General features: G+C 44.5%; 1 protein-coding gene across 1 annotated transcript in view; it reads right to left on the minus strand.

Annotated features, from left to right (window-relative positions):
* Positions 1-21,326, minus strand: part of LOC126234903 (neuroligin-3-like) — a 443,765-nt gene that overhangs the window by 263,334 nt on the left and 159,105 nt on the right. Inside the window, exons 5-7 of the mRNA XM_049943642.1 lie at positions 18,014-18,168; positions 17,870-17,944; positions 4,056-4,434 (exon numbers count right to left, since the gene is read on the minus strand). Of these exons, the coding sequence (XP_049799599.1) occupies positions 4,056-4,434; positions 17,870-17,944; positions 18,014-18,168 (609 nt within the window). The remainder of the gene's footprint in view (positions 1-4,055; positions 4,435-17,869; positions 17,945-18,013; positions 18,169-21,326) is intronic.

Here is a 21,326-nt window from a genome sequence, read left to right on the forward strand (position 1 = left end):
AGTTGTAGCTACCAATATTCGGTTCTATATTCTGAAGTAACGTCAAAACTCGCAACCTCACCCCTCCGCATTACCGTATCTGCGGAAAGCTGTAAAAGTTTAATGGCAGACATTATCTCAGTTTCATTTTTGAAACCATCAAATAATGAATCTGCAGCTTCTAAACACGCAGTTTTGATTAATTCACCGTCTTCTTATGGTATCCTAGTCTGTGCAATAATTTTTGAAACTCGGAAAGATGCCTCAGTTGCCTCTTTATTCTTGTCTAGTAGTTTTAAAAAGTAAATTGTCGACCATAAACTTTGGATTGTAGCTGCCTGCCTTTTCCATTGGGAAATCCTTCTCATTCACTGATCAAACAGTTCTGTGGAGTTGTTCGACGCCCCCGTTTTTTGCTAGAATACGTCAGCATTAGGACAATCCTAGCTTTGAACGACGTTCTGACGTCGAGCTAAACTCTATAGATGAAGCTGCGCGATCAGTTTCAGCCGTGTGGACAGGGCAGTCATCCAACGTTGGAATGTGGTTGCATTGCGTGGTACAGACATTCACAGCGTACAGTCCTCTTCTGTACAATTAATGTTCTGTACGAGCCGAAATTTCATCACGTGTAAAAGCTGTTTACCCGAAACCTGTTGATCTGTTTGTTCGAACTCACTCACTCACTCTATCATATTTCGTCTCTTGACGTCGACTACGAATATTAGCATAAGATTTGTTTGAGGAATCTGTTCCGAATCAGTTTGGCGCAACACTTACCTTTCTGATCACTCAAGATAGGGCATTGCAGATCCCACTTTAAATCATCGCTCTGGAATTTAACACTTTCCTTCCTTCAATCTGTTTTACAAATGGCTCTGAGCACTATGGGACTCAACTGCTGAGGTCATTAGTCCCCTAGAACTTAGAACTAGTTAAACCTAACTAACCTAAGGACATCACAAACATCCATGCCCGAGGCAGGATTCGAACCTGCGACCGTAGCGGTCTTGCGGTTCCAGACTGCAGCGCCTTTAACCGCACGGCCACTTCGGCCGGCATCTGTTTTACATATGACCCATGTTCACATTGACTTTGTTCATGTATTTTGGTTGTTGCTGTTTTCAAAAAAGTATCCGCAATTACAACCACATGACATACATTCTTTCTTCCGTCGGCAGCTATCCGTTCAACATTCATTAATGAAACACAAAAAGGAAGAAATGATGGTTGTACTAGGAACGCCAACCGCCGCATACCGTAAGATAGTTTCGAGAGAACAGATATAGACCTTTGCGACACTTAATCATTAATCAGCCTAAATGTTATAGTTTCATACATACATTTACAACACGTTAAGGTCTGTTTTTCTGTATCCATGCCACCATAGGCTACTGCCACACCAGTCTATTCTGCATTATGTTGCTCTCCCAAAGGAGAGTTTATCTAATTACATTCCTGTTTTCTATTAACCTTCATTTTAATTCCGAATTTTCATACTTTGAAATTTAGACCCTACCTGTTCTCCTCACGTTTTTCATTGAAGGGTCTATTGCTATTTGCGGTAGTGGTTTCCGTCGTTATGGCACTTTTACTACCTTACTACCGTTCCTTTGATGGACGTTTCATTTTTATTTGACTCAGAACGTCGGGTTGTCCATTTAACCTCCGTCAGGATTTTATATGAATTGATTGTGAGTTTTCTTAGCCGTTATTTACTACATCCTTTTTTAACTTGCGGTGTTACTGTTCATTCCCCCTCCACCTCATCCCCACCCCCCCATTATTTTTCTACTCAGATGTATAACCGAGGATGGAGCATAAGCTGCGAAACCGGTCGTTTCAATAAAGGATCATTTCGGTTCTCCATTTGTCAAGATTGATTACTTAAAACCACGAAAACATAACTTTGTGTTGCCAAATGAAATCCGAACCCCGGTCTTACGAACATGATACTAATGTCACACAAACAGTGCACCGTCTCGTTTGGTGACGGACTGAGGGAAGGGGGTGGGGGGGGGGGGGCTTCTGTTATCTGTCATACAAGGATAGTAAATGAAATAAGTTATGTTTTAATATCTACAAATATGTGGCATCCAAACACGGTGTCAGCAACGGACATAGGAGCAACACTGAAAGCAATCATTGTAATCCCCGTTGTTGCGGACCGAGTATAAAACATGAAATTAGCATGAAATCGCTAAGCCCATAACTGTATTTTACTTAGTGGTTGAGAGCCCGTTGTTTTCAACAACGTGTAAGGTTTGCACGAAATATAGAATGATGAAGTTTCTGCAGTCAACTAGATTTCAGTGAGGATTGATTGCGGGCATTGCTACAAGGAAAAGAAAACTCATCGGAAGATTCACTCTGAATAATGCTCAACGACCAGCCTTGTCACAGTTTCTGTAAATAAGTCAAAAAGAAGAGCTAGTTGGATTCATGCAACCGTAACGGTGACAAACCGACAATGTTCTAAATGTAGGAGTACAAAACTGCTCATGAAGCTTGAAGAGTCTTCATTTACTGTGATCTTGAAGTTAGTTTGTGGGGGGATCAACATCGTGGTCATCAGCGCCCGTACAAGTTCCCAATCTTTCCATGTACAGTCTCAGCACTTCCCGAATAATAATGAGATGATGAGGACAACACAAACACCCAGTCACTGGGCGGAGAAAATCCCCAACCCGGCCGGGAATCGAACCCGGGCCCCGTGCTCCAGAGGCAGCAATGCTAGCCGCTAGACCACGAGCTGCGGATATTCATTTACTGTGAATCCCTTCGATTGATAACTTTTTTAGTAAAAAAACGGTTTGAAGGTTCTTACATATTAATAGTGAAACAAATAAAGAGCGGTAACTCACCGATGTGTGCACTATGTTAAGAAAAGTGAGGTTCTACTCACATATGAAGGGAACGCGACAAGTGCCATCATCCGATTTCCCTGGAACTTTACTCAGTGGAAGAGGAGTCAAGCGAACACGTCTCGCCTTATCCGTAGATACTCGGTCGCTTCTGGGAAAACGACTGTCAAAATTTTCGACGTACCGTATGTGCCGCAACGCTAGCCACTGAGCCACCATTTCGTAAGACGATGTTGTTGTTGTTGTGGTCTTCAGTCCTGAGAGTGGTTTGACGCAGTTCTCCATGCTACTCTATCCTGTGCAAGCTTCTTCATCTCCCAGTACCTACCGCAACCTACATCCTTCTGAATCTGTTTAGTGTATTCATCTTTTGGTCTCCACCTACGATTTTTACCCTCCAAGCTGCCCTCCAATACTAAATTGGTGATCCCTTGATGCCTCATAACATGTCCTACCAACCGATCCCTTCTTCTAGTCAAGTTATGCCACAAACTTCTCTTCTCCCCAATCCTATTCAATACATCCTCATTAGTTATGTGATCTACCCATCTAATCTTCAGCATTCTTCTGCAGCACCACATTTCAAAAGCTTCTATTCTCTTCTTGTCCAAATTATTTATCGTCCATATTTCACTTCCATACATGGCTACTCTCCATACAAATACTTTCAGAAATGATTTCCTGACACTTAAATCTATACTCGATGTTAACAAATTTCTCTTCTTCAGAAACGCTTTCCTTGCCATTGCCAGTGTACATTTTATATCCTTTCTACTTCGACTGTCATCAGTTATTTTGCTCCCCAAATAGCAAAACTCCTTTAGTACTTTAAGTGTCTCATTTCCTAATCTAATTCCCTCAGCATCACCCGACTTCATTCGACTACATTCCATTATCCTCGTTTTGCTTTTGTTGATGTTCATCTCATATCCTCCTTTTAAGACACTATCCATTCCGTTCAACTGCTCTTCGAAGTCCTTTGCTGTCTTGTAAGACGATATCGCGCGATAAAAAGCGCGTACCTTACCTGGAAAATGGCTCGAAAATTTGACCGTCGTTTTTCCAAAAACGGTGAGTATCCACGAATAAGCCGAGAGACGTGTTCCCTTATTTTGACCCCTCTTCCGCTGAGCGAAGTTTCTGGGAAACCGGGTTCTGGCACTGGCCGTATTCTCCTCGTCAGAAACGAGAGGAGAGAGAATTTCGGCTTACCTGCGGGTAGTCGCCGTCCTTGGTCTGGTAGTCGAAGACGTAGAAGAAGGCCTTGTTCTGGCCCGCCTGGCCGGGCGAGGCGACGCTGCGGTAGCTGATGAGGTCTCCCGCCTGCACGAGCGGCGCCACGAACTGCGCGTCGCTCAGCGCCGCGACGGTGGCGTCGCGCGTGTTGATGGGGTGCTGCACGGTGCGCTCCCAGTCGGTGTACTCGTTCACCACCGTCACCAGGATCTCCGACAGGTGGTACGTGTACGCGTTGCGCACGTACGTCCGCAGGATCTTGTCGCGGCGCTCGCCCTCGAAGCCCGCCGTCACGTCGGCGGCGGAGAACCTCCACAGCGCCTCGCTCGTCACCACGCCGAACAGCACGTCGTACCTGCGTGGCAGCGGTGTGCAGGCGTTCAATGCTCTGGCGTAGTCCTAGAAACCGACTACCAAGCACACTTGGCCCCAATTCCGATCAGGCTTTGGACGGATCCTAGACCTATCACGAAAATGCTGGAGGTCAGTCGCACACTGCATTGTCAGTCACATTCTCTGCATCACATTAGATATCGTCAGAGACCTCAACTGAATCATCATCCAATGCTAAGAGTGCTTTCAGAAGAATTAGTGAAGTTCGTGTATTTTGTGTGAATTTTTACGCAAACCAGCGTTTGTCCGTGCACTTTGTGGCCTGCAAGCATCTGACAAAACACTGAAGAGCCTCAGCAACCCAATTTGAATGTTTGGGAATTGTGAAAGGTACGGCGGAGAACTTAACACAGCGCCTCGTCCGTCACTACGCTGAAAATCACATCTAACCTGTGTGGATGTGGCTACGGGCATGTAATGCTTTTTCTTATCTCTACACAACGACAACTATGTGTAGTCCCCGGATCTTCTGTACAATATGGATCTGTGTCAATCCTAGACCTGCCACGTAGTATCAAATGGAATGATCTCATAGGCTGAGTCGTAGGCAACGCCATCGCCAGACGTAGACTCATTGATAGGCTACAGGGAAAACGCAGCCCGTATAAAAAGGAGACTGCTTGCAGGTCTCTCGTGCGTCCGTCATAGAAAATTACACAACTGCATGAGGCACATAACTGGGATCATTGAACATACACGAAGAACGGTACGAATTATTATAATTTTGTTTCCGCTACAGGCGAGTGTCATGGAAAAGTTGAAACACCTTAATTGATAGACGCCTGAAGGCAGACGCCAATTATCCCGCGACGTTCTACTAACCAAGTGTAGGGGAGAAGTATATTTTTACTCCCCATATTTCGTGGCTTTTCTGCTGTATCTTCACGGGCTGGGCATGTTATTTATTGGATTTGGCAGCGGTGGTGGTAGAGGGCGGTTGCATGCCCTTCCTGTCTCCAACTCTTCCCTTAACCCGCCCCACTCCCCTCTCTGCCAACCCCTAGTAATAAATTTGTGTACCCCAACAGTCTGCTTCTAGTGCTATCCCACATGAAGACATGGGAACGTTTTCTAAAAGCTTGTGAATCGTGTAACTGAGGAGGAACGTGGGTATCAGTCCGGTATTCACTTAGACGAACGTGGGAAACCGCTCAAAAACCACATCCAGGCTGGTTGGCGCACCGATCCTCAACAGTAATCCGTCGGGCGATTTAATTAGAGCCCTTCAATCTTCCCACACGGCTATCCGTGTGAGTCTTCAGGGAACAAGTATGAACTGAAGAATCTATACACATTCTTCATCCTACGTTTCGCTCTCGTAGGGATCGTGAAGATATGATTAAGTATTGCATGCACAGAGACATTAAACTATAATTCTTTCTGGCCTCCGCACGCAACTTGAGCAAGAAACAACCTGAGTCGGGCATGGCTCGTGTTCGCGCCATCTCTTATTTTAAATCCGGTTCTTTTTATTTTATTTACTTATTTTTTTACCGTGCTGCCACCTCGTTACGTTAGTTTCAATTTCTGTTGTCATCGTTACGTTAGTTTCAATTTCTGTTGTCACTGAGTTGCTGCTTTGCCTCTCAGTGAGCGGCAACAGTTGCCCTGATGTATTATTGCTGACTGCTATTACTTCTCAGTTGTCGTGTGTTCGGAGTTAGTTCGGATCTGCCAGTGAGTTGGGAGGCTCTAGCAGTGCAGTTTGGACCTGGCAGTGTTTGACTTAGGACGCTGCACAAGTGCAGTCGGGGCGCGGCTGCAGTGAGGTCCGGACAGCCGTTACTCGCCTAACGGTTGCCGATACATATCACTTGAGTGTGGACCACCTTGGTTGGTTGTCGGTCGGTCGTCTTGTCGGACGATGTGTATGTTGGCCGCGATCGCTGATGGGTTGCCTGCGTGTGCCGACTCGTGATTCGTCCTTGTTATTGCACAGTCGCTGCCATTAGTATTGTCTAGTCCTTCGTGCAAGTGTTCGTGAAACTGTGTAGCTTGTGATGTCGACTGCTCAGTTATTTTATTAGTGTCTCCATGCTGATGTGTGGCAGTCGGTCGGTTGGCGTGGAGCAGCGAGGAAATCTCCGCGGGGCGTAGTTTGTCCGGGCCCGCTGGCGGTCTCTATGCAATGTCGGAGTGTGTGGGGCTGTTCCCATTGCTACGAGGTCCGTGGCTCACCCTGGACACGAGAGTTGAGTTTGGATTTAATTTACCAGCAAATCAAGACTGTTCACATTGTGCCGTTTGGTTCTCCTTGTTGGTTGTTGGGACTTTCCTGCGGGCAGCATCATTTGTGTTCGAGTTGGCGACGGTTTAGCCACCGTCGGGTGGAGTCTAACGGTATTTGGATATTTGCAATTGAAGTGCACCAGCGGAATTTTTGCCTTGTGGCCGTTAATGTTCCGTTTACCTGCCCTAGCCGTTGACGTAAATTTAGGCAGCGTCCTTTCCTCACCGTGTTGTCGCTGTCCAGCACAGTTTGTGACAGCTTAATGGATGCTTGGTTGTGGGCGTCCATGCCTTTTACGTTTGCATTGAACTCCCGGTTGTGTGCAGGTCGAGTGGAGCGCAAGTTACCTTGTCGGTGGGTCCGTTGACTGACTGCCTGTCTCACCTAAGTGATCGTTAGTATTTCAAGTGCTGGTCGACCCCCGATATTTCTGAGCTCCGTTAGATGCACTGCCTTTTCTTATTTTCTGTTGTGTGTATTTGTATGGCTCATAGCCGATGGTTCTGAATTGAAGTTGAATTGTTTAGATTGTTGTTTTAAGTCATGGGCCTTCAGCTGTTTTAAAATAAACGTTCGTTGCTTGTCGAGTATTAGATTGTTTGGGGCCTTCAGCCTAATTTAAGATAAGGCCTTCTGCCTTGTGTTTTTTTTTTATTATTTAATTTTACCTTGAGTCTTAAATCATGGGCCTTCAGCCGCCTTTCAATTAAGGTTGTTGCTTTTCAAGTGTTAGATTTTGGGCCTTCAGCCAAATTGTACAGCTTACTTAACGTGAGGCCTTCTGCCCTTTAAATATTCTCTTTGATGTCTGAATTTTAAGTTAATGGCTTTTAGCTGGTTTTTTTTTTCATTTTAAATTAAAGTGGTTGTGCCCTTAAGGCATAAGATAGTGTGGCGTATTCAGCCGATAACTAACTTCAAGAATTTGTACTGTAATGTTTGGTCAAATAAATAAAGTTATGTGTGTTCGAGTGTAACTGACAGCCGCTCTTTTTTGCCCCTTTCCACAATTCCAACTACCTGTCCTGTCCTGCGGGTTTAGCAGGGCGTCTCAAAACCTTAACGCTTAACAAAACGAGCGTCCTTCGGAAATGATTTACAATTACGTTCTTTTACCAATACCGTTCAAACTACGGGCATGTCCTCTCGTACCACAATGAACTAATTCTAGTACACCACGCAGATGCTAGATGGCAGTTCTCAACAGTGCGTATGGTGAAAAGGTAAAGCTTCTTTGTTGTTGCGTAGAGGAAGCTTGAAGAAGATGGAAGACGACTACCATGGACAAAGATGGACTGCATTTTTGTGGAAGGAAAGAGACGAAACAACAGATTTCAGAAAAGTTTAACTGTGGTTTATGGTCAAGTACCTTCTGTTTAAGGGACGCATCAATGCCATCAACAGTAGAATGATAAGGAAAGTTGACATGGCTAGGGCTCACTATTGTATCAAATCCACCCACCGGATCTCGCTCCATCTTATTTCACTTTATTCGTTAATATGAATCACGTGTTACGGGGAAAATGTTTTGGCAACAACGAAGAACGGGTGGGTGTGTCACGCAATAGTGAAGTTGCCATTAAGATGACAGCGATGTACTGTCGTCGGTGGGAGTATAGTGACATATATACAATTCCTTATGTTCATTAATAAATGGGCTTACAAGAAAGTACTATAGCAAATCATTTCCGAACTCCCCTAGCATGTAAGGAGAGACATCGAGTGGAATAGGATCATCGTTCACTGCTTTCACAGCCATTTTGCCTCCATCACATTTGATGTCACAGACCTCAAATGACTCATCACCTTAGAAAACGTCAAACAGCCTCAGTAACAATATCTGGATGTCTGCAAATTGTGAAAATGTGTAGGTGACCCTGCACAATGCCTCGCTTGTCACGACGCCAAACATGTCGTACGTGTAAGTCAGTTGAGGAACTGAGTTTTGTGTTATGCCTCATCATCATAGACAGCAAGCATTAAGAACTGACCATTTCTCCTAACAGCGTAAGGAGCGATCTGAGATCTAGCCCGGGAATGTAAATAGACGATCACTCAAAACACTAAGAAATACATGGAGGCGGCAAAAGTCCCATGATGCACGTACCGATGGCGGTGATATGGTGTCCACATGGTATAAAAGGACAGTGCGGCGGAGCTGTCATGTGTACTCAGCTCATTCATGATGAACATTTTCGATTTGATTACGGGCGCACGACGGGAATTAACAGACTTTGAATTCGGAATGGTAGTTGGAGCCAGACTTATGGAACATTCCATTTCGTAAATTGCTAGGGAATTCAATATTCTAAGAGATCCACAGTGTCAAGAGTGTGCCGAGAATACCACATTTCAGGCGTTACCTCTCGCCACTGACAACGCAGTGGCTGACGGCCTTCATTTAACGACCGACAGCAGCGGCGTTTCCGTAGAGTTGTCATTGCTAACAGGCAAGCAACAAAGCGTGAATTAACCACAGAAATCAATGTGGGACGTACGACGAACTTATCCGTTGGAGCAGTGAGGCGAAACTTGACGTTAATGGGCTACGGCAGCAGACGACCGACGCACCTTTGCTGCTAGGACATCACCTGCAGCGCCTCTCCACGGCTCGTGGCCATACCAGTTGCAACGCAGACAACGGAAAACAGTGGCCTGCTCAGATGAGTCCCCATTTCGTTTGGTAAACGCTGATGTTAAGGTTCGAGCGTGACGCAGAACCCACGAAGCCGTGAACCCATGGCAAAGCACTGTTCAAGCTGTTGGTGGCTCCATAACGATGTAGTCATGTAATTGACGGAAAGTCATGGAGTAAAACAGAAGTGATTTCTGGCGTTCCCCAAGGTAGTGTTATAGGCCCTTTGCTGTTCCTTATCTATATAAACGATTTGGGAGACAATCTGAGCAGCCGTCTTCGGTTGTTTGGAGATGACGCTGTCGTTTATCGACTAATAAAGTCACCAGAAGATCAAAACAAACGCAAAACGATTTAGAAGAAATATCGGAATGGTGCGAAAAGTGGCAGTTGAACTTAAATAACGAGAAGTGTGAGGTCATCCACATGAGTGCTAAAAGGAACGCGTTAAACTTCGGTTACACGATAAGTCAGTGTAATCTAAAAGCCGTAAATGCAACTAAATACCTAGGTATTACAATTACGAACAACTTAAATTGGAAGGAACGCACAGAAAATGTTGTGGGGAAGGCTAACCAAAGACTGCGTTTTATTGGCAGAACACTTGGAAAATTTAACAGATCTACTAAGGAGACTGCCTACGCTACGCTTGTCCGCCCTATTTTAGAATACTGCTGTACGGTGTGGGATCCTTACCAGATAGGGCTGACAGAGTACATCAAAAAGTTCAAAGAAGGGTGGCATGTTTTGTATTATCGCGAAATATGGGAGAGAGTGTCACAGAAATGATACAGTATTTGGGCTGGACATCATTAAAAGAAAGGCGTTTTTCGTTGCGACGGAACCTTCTCACGAAATTCCAGTCACCAAATTTCTCCTCCGAATGCGAAAATATTTTGATGACACCGACTTACATAGGGAGGAACGATCACCAAGATAAAATAAGGGAAATCAGAGCTCGTACGGAAAGATATAGGTGTTCGTTATTCCCGCGCGATATACGAGATTGGAATAATAGAGAACTGTGACGGTGGTTCGATGAACCTTCTGCCAGACACTTAAATGTGATTTGTGGAGTATCGATATAGATGCAGATGTAGGCTGCGTTTACATGGAATGTACTGGGTCCTCTGGTTCAACTGAACCGATCATTTACTGGAAATAGATTCTTTGCAGCCATCCATTAACTTCATGATCCCAAACAACGATAGAATTTATATGGATGACATTGAACCATGTCACCGGACTACAATTGCTCGCAAGCTGTTTGAAGAACATTCTGGAAAATTCGAGTGAATTATTTGGCTGCCAGATCGCCCGACATGAATCCCACGTATATTTATAATACATAATCGAGAGGTCAGTTCGTCTACAAAATACTGCACCGGCAACACTTTCGCAATTCTGGAAGGCTATAGAGGCAGCACGGCTGAATATTTCTGTAGGTGACTTCCAACGACTTGTTGAGTCTATGCCACATCAACCTGATGCACGACGCCGGACAGTAGGAACACCGACACGACATTAGGAGGTATCCAATGACTTTCTGTATCTCAATGCATTTTTTGTATCATATCATCAGAGACCTCAACTAAATCAGACAATGATAGGAATGTTTTCAGATTTAACTATTCTTTATATTTACAAGCAACGATTAACCAATTTGGATAATTTTTCGCCAGATTTTTATCACATACTCAAATGTAGTAAATGATGCTCTAGTATGTTGTTGAGTTTCAAAGTGTTGGGAGCCTACTGTAAACAGTGCGAGCCAGAGAAGTTATGATGAAAGGCGTTATCGCAACCGGCTACCATGGCGTACAGCGTTTTTCGTTTCCTAATTGGGGGGGGGGGGGGGATGGAAAGGGAATGAACGATAATAACACTGAATGTAGACATCGTTGGCGAGGTACAATACGAAATCATGTTGAGATAACTATTTATTTGTTGGCACATTTACGCGCGTACCGCAGTAGAGATAAACCGGGCAGTAGCTGGTTCGTATTATGAACAATGTATTTGCATTGCTTCTGGAGCATCAATAAAAGGCAGCTCAGTGTTATTTCTGGAAAGGCCACGGGTTGCCTACTTTTCTATTGCCTCCTTTCCTATCTCCAACACAACGTTGCAGACCGTACCATATCCATAATACCTTTACAATAACACTTGTAGTCCGCATGCCACCTTTTGGTGGCCTTTAGTGCTCTGGCTTGGCTATAGAGTGCGACCACTGAATACACCTGACCACCTCTTCGTGACGTTTATCTGGACTGACCCTAGACGTATGGAGGGAATGGATGATGGCAATAACTCTCAGCATTGTCAGTATCTTGTATTCTCTGCATCATATCTGATGTCATCAGAGACCTCAACTACATCATCATTCAATGCTGAGAGTGCCTTCATGTTGAAATATTTATAGTTTTAGGTACGAATTTCCTCGCAAAGCGCTGTTCGGCTGTGCCATTTGAGACATACGTTGTCTGACCAAACGCCAGAGCCTTAGAAAAAAAATATATAAGTGTCGTGATCGTTTAGTTGTGTCCAAATTTATATGAAATTAACTCCGCTGGCACTTGACATCTAAAGCCTTAAGTTGCGACGTTGTGTTAACAAGTAAAATCAGCTAAGTCATGTAAAAACTCTTAAATTTACGCACTGTCTGAGAGATCTATTGTGCCTCTTATGAAATTTAAAACAATAATCTTTACTTTCATAAACGCTAGATTTATGTTTACTCTTGAAATATGCGCAATTTTCGCATCTGAAAAAGTTTCCTACTCCAGAACTGGCAGGCATCATACATAATTCAAAAACATTTTTCCATCACCCCGGATCCCAGAACTCCTCAAGATAGACGTTAACTGTGGTTTTTGTATCACGGATACAGTCCCTTTGACTGTTCAAAAATGTCAGTAAACCCGCCCAGAGATGTAAACAACTAAGCATGTGCGGCGCCTATTAGACGGAGGTGCTACGACAGCCGATCAGTTCCAGTCATTCCACCAGGAAGGAGACACACGGTTCGTGTTGTATGTAGTTCAACCATGCCTAGACGGTCCATACCCCGGTTCGATCGCGTCCGCATTGTTACTTCCTTCCAGGAAGGGTTCTCAACAAGGGAAGTGTCCAGGCATTTTGAGTGAACCAAAGCGATGTTGTTCGGACAAGGAGGAGGTACAGAGTGACAGTAACTGTCGATGACACGCCTCGCTCAGGCCGCCCAAGGGTTACTACTGCAGTGAATGGCCGCTACCTACGGATTATGGCTCGGAGGAAGCCTGACAGCAACGCCACCATGTTGAATGATGCTTTTCGTGCAGCCACAGGACGTCGTGTTACGACTCAAATTGTGCGCAATAGGCTGCATGATGCGCAACTTCACTCCCGACGTCCACGGCAAGGTCCATCTTTGCAACCACGACTCCATGCAGCGCGGTACAGATGGGCCCAATTGGGTTCAAAAAATGGCTCTGAGCACTATGGGACTTAACTTCTGAGGTCATCGGTCTCCTAGAACTTAGAACTACTTAAATCTAAGGACATCACACACATCCATGCCCGAGGCAGGATTCGAACCTACGAACCGTAGCGGTCGTGCGGCTCCAGACTGTGGCGCCTAGAACCGCTCGGCCACCCCGACCGGCGGGCCCAATTGGTGTTGCATTATGTGCGGCCGACGTACGCCGCTGGTGGTCATCGAAGGCACCGAAACAGCTGTACGATACGTGAATGCCATCCTCAGATCGATTGTGCAAGTACATCGGCAGCATATTAGCGAGGCATTCGTCTTCATGGACGACAATTCGCGCCCCCATCGTGCACATCTTGTGAATGACTTCCTTCAGGTTAACGACATCGCTCGCCTAGAGTGGCCAGGATGTTCTCCAGACATGAACCCTATCGAACATGGCTGGGATACATTAAAAAGGGCTGTTTATGGACGACGTGATCCACAAACCACTCGGAGGGATCTACGCCGAATCGCCGTTGAGGAGTGGGACAATCTGGACCTACAGCGCCTTGATGAACTTGTGGATGGTATGCCACGACAAATACAGGCAAGCATTAATGCAAGAGGACATGCTGATGGGTATTAGAGGTACCGGTGTATACAGCAATCTGAACCAGCACCTCAGAAGTTCTTCCTGTATGTATGGCGGTACAAGATGCAGTGTGTGGTTTTCATGAGCAATAAAAAATGGAGGAAATGATGTTTATGTTGATCTCTACTCCAATTTTCTGTACAGGTTCCGGAACTCTCGGAACCGAGGTGATGCAATACTTTTCTTGATGTGTGTATTTTGCGCAGCAGATGACGTAACCAAGTGTGAGACGACTTTGCCCTACTCCCATTAATCTACTGCTGGGAGAGACAGTCCGATCTGTCCGCCATCAAACGCTAAATTAAATAGGACTATAGTTTGAAATGACCAAGTGAAGTTCCACAGTGCCACTGATGCAGGGACCGAATATAGAAGCGTGTAACACCATAGTTCTAATGCTCTACTGATTTATTTTACTTTTGTTTCATTTAATATTACATCGTTAAGCTTCTGTAAATATTGTTTGATTGAACGATAACACAAAATTGTATACTCCTTTGTTTGTACAAACTTTGAATTCATGATTTGATTCTATGCAATGTAATATATCTGTCATTTAAATTCTTTGTCTCATTTGGAGGGAACAAAACTTACTATATATAAGTGTAATTTCTGTGTGAATAATTTTTTGTAGAAATGTCAATATGTGCAAATGTTCTGTTTTATTGAATGAATTTGGTTGCTGTTGTGTAAACTGCTGATCCTCACTTAGGGTTCTTAGTTATTCAGTATGTAAAAGTTGATGTGGTTCCCCTTGGGAACGGAACTGTGTAGCGCGCGCAAATTGTGGTTGGCCTAAGTAGAAAAGGTGGAACAAGAGTCAGTCGGGGACGAGCTACGAGTCGGGGACGAGCTACCAAACTGTGTACTGCCATGTAAAAGATGCATATTGTGCTGGTTCCGAGAGAGGCTTTTTCGGCTACTTTCCAATGCCTCGGATGGATGGATAAATAGCTGGAACTATTCTGGAATTTGTATCTATCATCACCACCAAGAAATGACAGAGTCCAGCAATTCTACCTGCAATTCCACCTACCAACATGCAGTTGCCACCACATTGCGCAATCATTGCATCGGAATACTACAATGATGTACAGTGAAGGATCAGCTTAATGGATGTGTTAGTGTGCTCAAATATAAGGTAATTTATATCTGAATTTATGTACCTATCTTGATTTTTCTCCTCATCACAGCACCTCTCAGGTTCCTCTCCGTTTGAGCTAAAGTGATATCCGAGTGTCCTTACTGAAAGAACGTTAAAGCCCAATGTTTTGCTAATTGATGCCTCTTGAACATAGTAAAAAGAAAGTTAAAGTTAATGTGGTCTGCTGAAAATAATTTTCCTATTAAAACTGCTTATTAATGTGTTGTTGCCAACTTCAAAATTAAAAGTTCTTAAGATTGGGGCTTATAAAGTTTTGCTTAGTGAATGATCGCATTACTGCCTGTTGTAAATCGCAGAAGGTGAGTCAGTATCTTACATATAGGTTAATTCTGTGTATCACTGTAGTAAAAGTGGAAAACTGCAGTTGTGAAACGTTATATACTCATGTTTACTAAGTGTTTGACCCTCTTGTGTATTAGAAGTGCATATTAACAGTATAACAGGATCCACAGATTGTCTAGTGTGTTAATGTTCGGTAACAAGTAACGGAAAGACCACTAATTATGAAAACCATAATTTCTTTATTCAAATGATAGTGAGAAGCAACCTGTTAGTGGATTCCAATTAACTTTCAATTTTAAATAGTAAAGTATTTAACTGAGAAAGACTTAACCTAGGTCCAATTTATGATCCTGCAGTGAATGTTAATAGTAATGTTATAAAGACCGTTCAGTTTGAACAAGCCCTGAAGGTAATAGTGTGTTTCGGTATCTGTTATGATTTTGCAAATAGTTTGTTCTGCTCCAGTTGTTAGCTTCAATCTTAACGTAAACATATGTTTGTGTCAGAGTTCACTGCACTCGCGTGTGGCCAAGTATAGGTTGAGTTTATCCATTAAAGTCACTAATAACTATTTTCTTGAACGAGAATGTTAAACATTCTCTTGCCTAATTAGGCTGGCGACCGTTTTCTTTATCAGTTAAACAGTGCAGATAGGCAAAATTTTGTTTGTTACTGTTTAAATATTTACGTAATTCTGACTTTCATTTCCGATAAGCCACCTCCGTTAGGTACAACACGGTCAACATAACAAAATTCCTTTCCGAGGGTAACACTGCTCTGTTGCTTTATAACATAATTGCTTTAACAAGATAGTTTTATTTCACGACCTGCTTCCAACTTTAAGGTTATGGTATAGCAGTAGCAGACAGGTGGAGTGTTATTAGCGGGATTCCATTATCTGCCTCGCCGTCCTGATTTGGTGCTCATTTCACATGACATACAACGCAACTCCATTCATACACTTATATTTACCATTAGTCAGTGACGATACCAGTGAAATCAAAATCGTCCGAAATTATACATTACAGGTATTAATACTAAAAGGAAAACACTTCCAGATAATCTACAAAATTATATTTATTTGGTTACGAACCAAACTTCGGCTTCTCAGGTCTTCTTCGGGTATCAACAATCGCACTACGTTAGGAGGTGTTTCCATTTTTAATACTGTAGTGTACTGTCTAGCGTCACAGGTAATTCACTTAATGTTAAGTATAGGTATAATACAATTTGGTTTGTTATTGACACTGAGATCACTAAAGACTGAATATCTGTTGGTCTTGGATATGGGGAAGAACTTGTCGTCCTTTAGTTAAGGAAATTCCAATAATTCGCGTAGTACGAACCAAGTATACGGAAAATTTGTCATGTTGGCTGGACTGTGCCAGAAGCGGCTGTGTAGTACCATATCGTATTCGTCATCGTTGATGTATGCTCATGACAGTATATGGCATTTCCGAGCGACACAGCGATTTGAGTAAATCCGCTGGGGGCTGATGATGGCTATCAGAAATCGGTCACCATCAATGCACAGAAAATAAATTACAATTTAGAGCGGCGCTTTTTATTCTTATCTAAAGGAACTTGTTCAATGTGTGCTCATCTCACTGCAGTGCGCACCCGCAGCTAATTGAGGGGGGTCGGCGGAAGCAAGAACTACCTCACAAGAGTTTATTTTTTGTTACTACATCTTATACGTTTGGCTAAATTTTAACTAACCCAGGGGCGATTCCAATCACGAAAATATTCTATCTGAAGCATGTTACGTGCAACACCGACAAAAAATCCATCATGCGTATCAGATCAACGTCTACTGGACAAGATGGTACAACAGACCAAATGATGAAGCTTATTACTGAACCCCTACTGCCCACTATAACATATATCTTCAACAACACCTTAACCACAAATATCTCCCCTGTGATCTGGGAACAGGGACTAATTAAGCCATTACCTAAAAAGGACGTTGGCACAGCACCCTATCACTACTATTTGCATTCCTCCTGAATTGTGCACGACGTTAGAAGATAATAGGTCCACAACCAGCTAACAAGCTATCTAACTACAAACAGCTTAACAGACGAATACTAATCGGGCTCCTGTAACCATCGCACAAAACATTCAATTTAATAAAGGTAACAGATGACCTGAAGCTTGCCATAAATGCACAAGAGGTTACTATCACGTGCTTCTAGGCTTCATCAAAGTTTTTGTCTCTGTCGACTATGACATTTTACTGGCCAAAATTCACACCCTAAATTTCTCACCAAGTCACTCATACCTGACGCCTGCCCAGCAATGCAACATGTCCGGCACCTGAAGGTCGCAAGTATATCAGGCGTTCCCCAGGGTTCAGTAATAGGTCCCATACTCTTAACTGTACGTAAATTTATTTTTATTATCATTATTATTATCACTATCAGTGGCAGCAGCTACAGTAGGGCAAGAACTGCCAGTAGTAATTTTATTATTTAATTAGTATAATTTACTCAAACTGCCATTTCCGACACTCAATTCTTTTAATACTAGTTGTCATATTAAAATTGTTATTTTTTAGATAACTAAGATGTAAAGAAGGTACTGTAGGTGTGAAACCGTGGTCCGATATAAGAGAGGGGCTGATGGGCCTAATCAGATCAGATTAAATAAATAAATAATAAAAATAAATTCGAAGATAAGAACATACATACATACAGTGAAATCGAGCAATCTACGTAGTAGACGGTATTTTCTAGCCATATGTATGGATCTACTTGTTACCAGCATGCGATGTATTCGAACGACAGATAATTTGATCGCACTGATGTACTACATTGAAGGTTAGAACTTATTTCTGCCGACTCCTTCATTAACGAAACTGTGTAATCGATGAAGTGATTTGCTGAGAGATTTAGTGAGAGACCCAGTTTCAGCTTTCCTTCAGATTATTGTTATTTATAAAATAAACAACAAATAATTTCCTTCAGATGGCAGACGTACCTCGTGGCTCCGCTCCAACTGCTGCCCATCGCGGCCAGCGTGGCGTCTCCACTGCGCTTGACGTTCCCTCCGCCGCTGGCGCCGCCGTTACCCGCCGCCGGCGCGAAGGCCGACTGCTGTGAGGCGGGTCCGCCTCCCGCATACGGCCCGCCGGGAGCCATGGGGTCTCCAGGCCCGAACCGCGACAGCAGCTCGCGGGGCAGGTCGGACCGAATGACGACGCCGTCGACGCTGGGCCCGAAGGCGCTCAGGTAGGCCGGCGGCGACACGTCCGCGCGCAGCAGTTCCTCCAGCGGCACCTGCAACCACCCAGGCCTCTCACTTAACTCCTCTCACATCCACTTCAACGCCGCAATTCTTTTTTTGTGCACGACGCTGTACCACATTCTCGACTAATAACCAACATTCAAATATACGGAGTGTCTCCAGAGACTGGTTAGACTATTTTTTAACGCTGAGAATGAATATTAGAAATAAAGAAAGTAATGAAGACTATGGCCCATGTTTGGCGGTTGGTTTTCACAATGGCAGTTGGCACTGCAGCCACCGATTGAAATACACTCATACTCATAAATTAAGGATAATTGCAGAATGTGGTGCCACACAACGTGGCACTACACAAAACTGGCGCTAATAGCATAGGCCCATAGGGAACACACAAAACACAGATCGGTTTTGGTGATAAGTTGAGAAAACATGTGCTACAAAACACCACTGTTTCCTGCGAATGTACCCCGACGTCAATATGGGATATGATCACCGATGTTCGAGCAGCTGCTGGGTAATAGTCTCCCATTCTTGCACTAGTGCCTGTCGGAGCTCCTGAAGTGTCCTAGGGGTTTGAAGACATGCAGCGATACGTCGACCGAGAGCATCCCAGACGTGCTCGATGGGGTTTAGGTCTGGAGAACGGCAGGCCACTCCATTCACCTGATATCTTCTGTTTCAAGGTACTCCTCCACGATGGCACCTCGGTGGGGCCGTGCGTTATCATCTATCAGGAGGAAGGTGGGACCCACCGAACCCCTGAAAAGGCGGAAATACTGGTGCAAAGTGACGTCCCGGTACACCTGACCTGTTACAGTTCCTCTGTCAAAGACGTGCAGGGGCGTAAGTGCACCAAGCATAATCCCACCCCACACCATAAAACAACGACCTCCATACAGGTCCCTTTCAAGGACATTAAGTGGTTGGTATCTGGTTCCTGGTTCATGCCGGTGAGAATCACTGTTCAGACTATATCTGGACTCGTCCATGAACATAACCTGGGACCACTGTTCCAATGACACCAGGTTTTACGGGCTCTCCTGTGACCAGGAGTCAGTGGAATGCACCTTGCAGGTCTCTGGACGAATAAACAATGTCTGTTCAGTCGTCTGTAGACTGTGTGTCTGGAGACTGCTGCTCCAGTGGCTGCGGTGAGGTCGCGAGCAAGGCTACCTGCAGTACTCCGTAGCCGTCTGCGGGCAATGATGGTGAGATATCGGTCTTCTTGTGGTGTTGTACACTGTGGACGTTCCGTACCGTAGCGCCTGGACACGTTTCCTGTCTGCCGGAATCGTTGCCATAATCTCGAGATCACACTTTGTAGCACACGGAGGGCCCGTCCTACGACCTGCTGTGTTTTACCAGCCTCCAGTCGTCCTAGTATTCTACCCCTCATAACGTCATCAGCATGTGTTTTCTGAGCCATTTTCAACACAGTGTCACCATTACCACGTCTGGAATCGTCTGCGCACTTACTCGCTGCACCGGACTGTGACATGCACCAACACACCTCTGCGTATGTGGACTGCTGCGAGCGCCACCGTGCGACGACCGCAGGTCAAATGCACCGCATGGTCATACCCCGAGGTGATTTAAACCCACAAACCGCCCACCAGAGCGTTGTTTCACCATGTACCAGCATTATCCTTAATTTATGAGCATGAGTGTAGCTCGTCTATCTGATTCGCTATTCGTTTGTCGGCCGTGTTTTCCACGCTGAGATCGGGTGACGCAGACGACTGCCGGAGAAGTGAAGAGGCGAGGACTGGCCAGGTGGTTCTCTGTGTCCGACCATCGACTCGGGCAGTAACTGCGTTGTCTAGGAGTTCTGCAGTGGCGATATCGAGTTCTGGTGTGCCACTATACTGTGGTTCCGCTCGAGGTAGTCGTAATTCGGTGACCCGTATTTTATATAAGATTTAGTGTGTAGTGTGATTTTGCCGCCGCTACTTGTAATACATGTGCTGTTCGACCGCAGAGATGGTACTGGCCTGTGTAATTCGTCGTTTCCGAAAGTTCACTGGTGTATTTGCGTACCGCGGCACCGTTGTCGGCGACTAGTTTTCATTAAAAGAACTACTGTTTTATGATGTTCTGCTGCATTTCTAAATTTTGGACCGATTCCTAAATTAGTGCTTATTAGTTTAAAAGCGAGTGCACAGTTCTTTTTACATTAATAGAACTATGATTTTTTTGCAAATAGAAGTTTGTGCGAAGTTAAAATAGGCTGATAATAGTGCAGGGGCTCAAATACTGCATCCGCATACGGAACTGTCAGACTGTGTAGCGATTCAGGACGATAGTTACAGTTTTCCCGGCTAAGCCACTTGGAGTTTATGTCGTGCCGACTCCTCGCAATCAGCTGTGTGTAAAGGCCTTCCGCATACTAACCAACAAGTGGACATCACCCGCCAATCCTCGTTGATTATCAACTTTTGTTGTTTGTTGATTCAACTTTTGTTTTTGTTAATCTTTACTACATTGAAACTGTCAAAATGACGTCGGTAAAATCTGAAATTCAGCCCTCTGCTCCTAACTGATCGCCGGCCGTTGTGGCCGAGAGGTTCTAGGCGCTTCGGTCCGGAACCGCGCTGCTGATGCGGTCGCAGGTACGATTCCTGCCTCGGGCATGGATGTGTGTGATGTCCTTAGGTTAGTTAGGTTTACGTAGTCTTAAGTCTAGTGGACTGATGACCTCAGGTGTTACGTCCCATCGTGCTTAGAGCTATTTCAACAATTTTTTTCCTAACTGATCATTACCTTGTTCGGATGGAAGCAGGTTATGATAGTTAATATCCTCAGCATTCCTTGAAAGTTATCTGATACCGTCAACAACATTATTTTGAAGAGAATGTGCTCTGATGCCTAGATACATGGGAGGGGCCAAACTGCGGAAACCCTTGAAACACAACACATTGCCATGCCTAATAAGGTGCAGGAAAACCGTCGGCATTGAAATGAGCCTACAGTCTACATCTACATCTACATCCATACGCCGCAAGCCACCCGACGGTGTGTGGCGGAGGGTACCCTGAGTACCTCTATCGGTTCTCCCTTCTATTCCAGTCTCGTATTGTTTGTGGAAAGAAGGATTGTCGGTATGCTTCTGTGTGAGCTCTAATCTCTCTGACTTTATCCTCATGGTCTCTTCGCGAGATATACGTAGGAGGGAGCAAAATACTGCTTGACT

Source organism: Schistocerca nitens, chromosome 2 (genome assembly GCF_023898315.1).
Source record: "Schistocerca nitens isolate TAMUIC-IGC-003100 chromosome 2, iqSchNite1.1, whole genome shotgun sequence".
NCBI classification, from domain to species: domain Eukaryota; kingdom Metazoa; phylum Arthropoda; class Insecta; order Orthoptera; family Acrididae; genus Schistocerca; species Schistocerca nitens.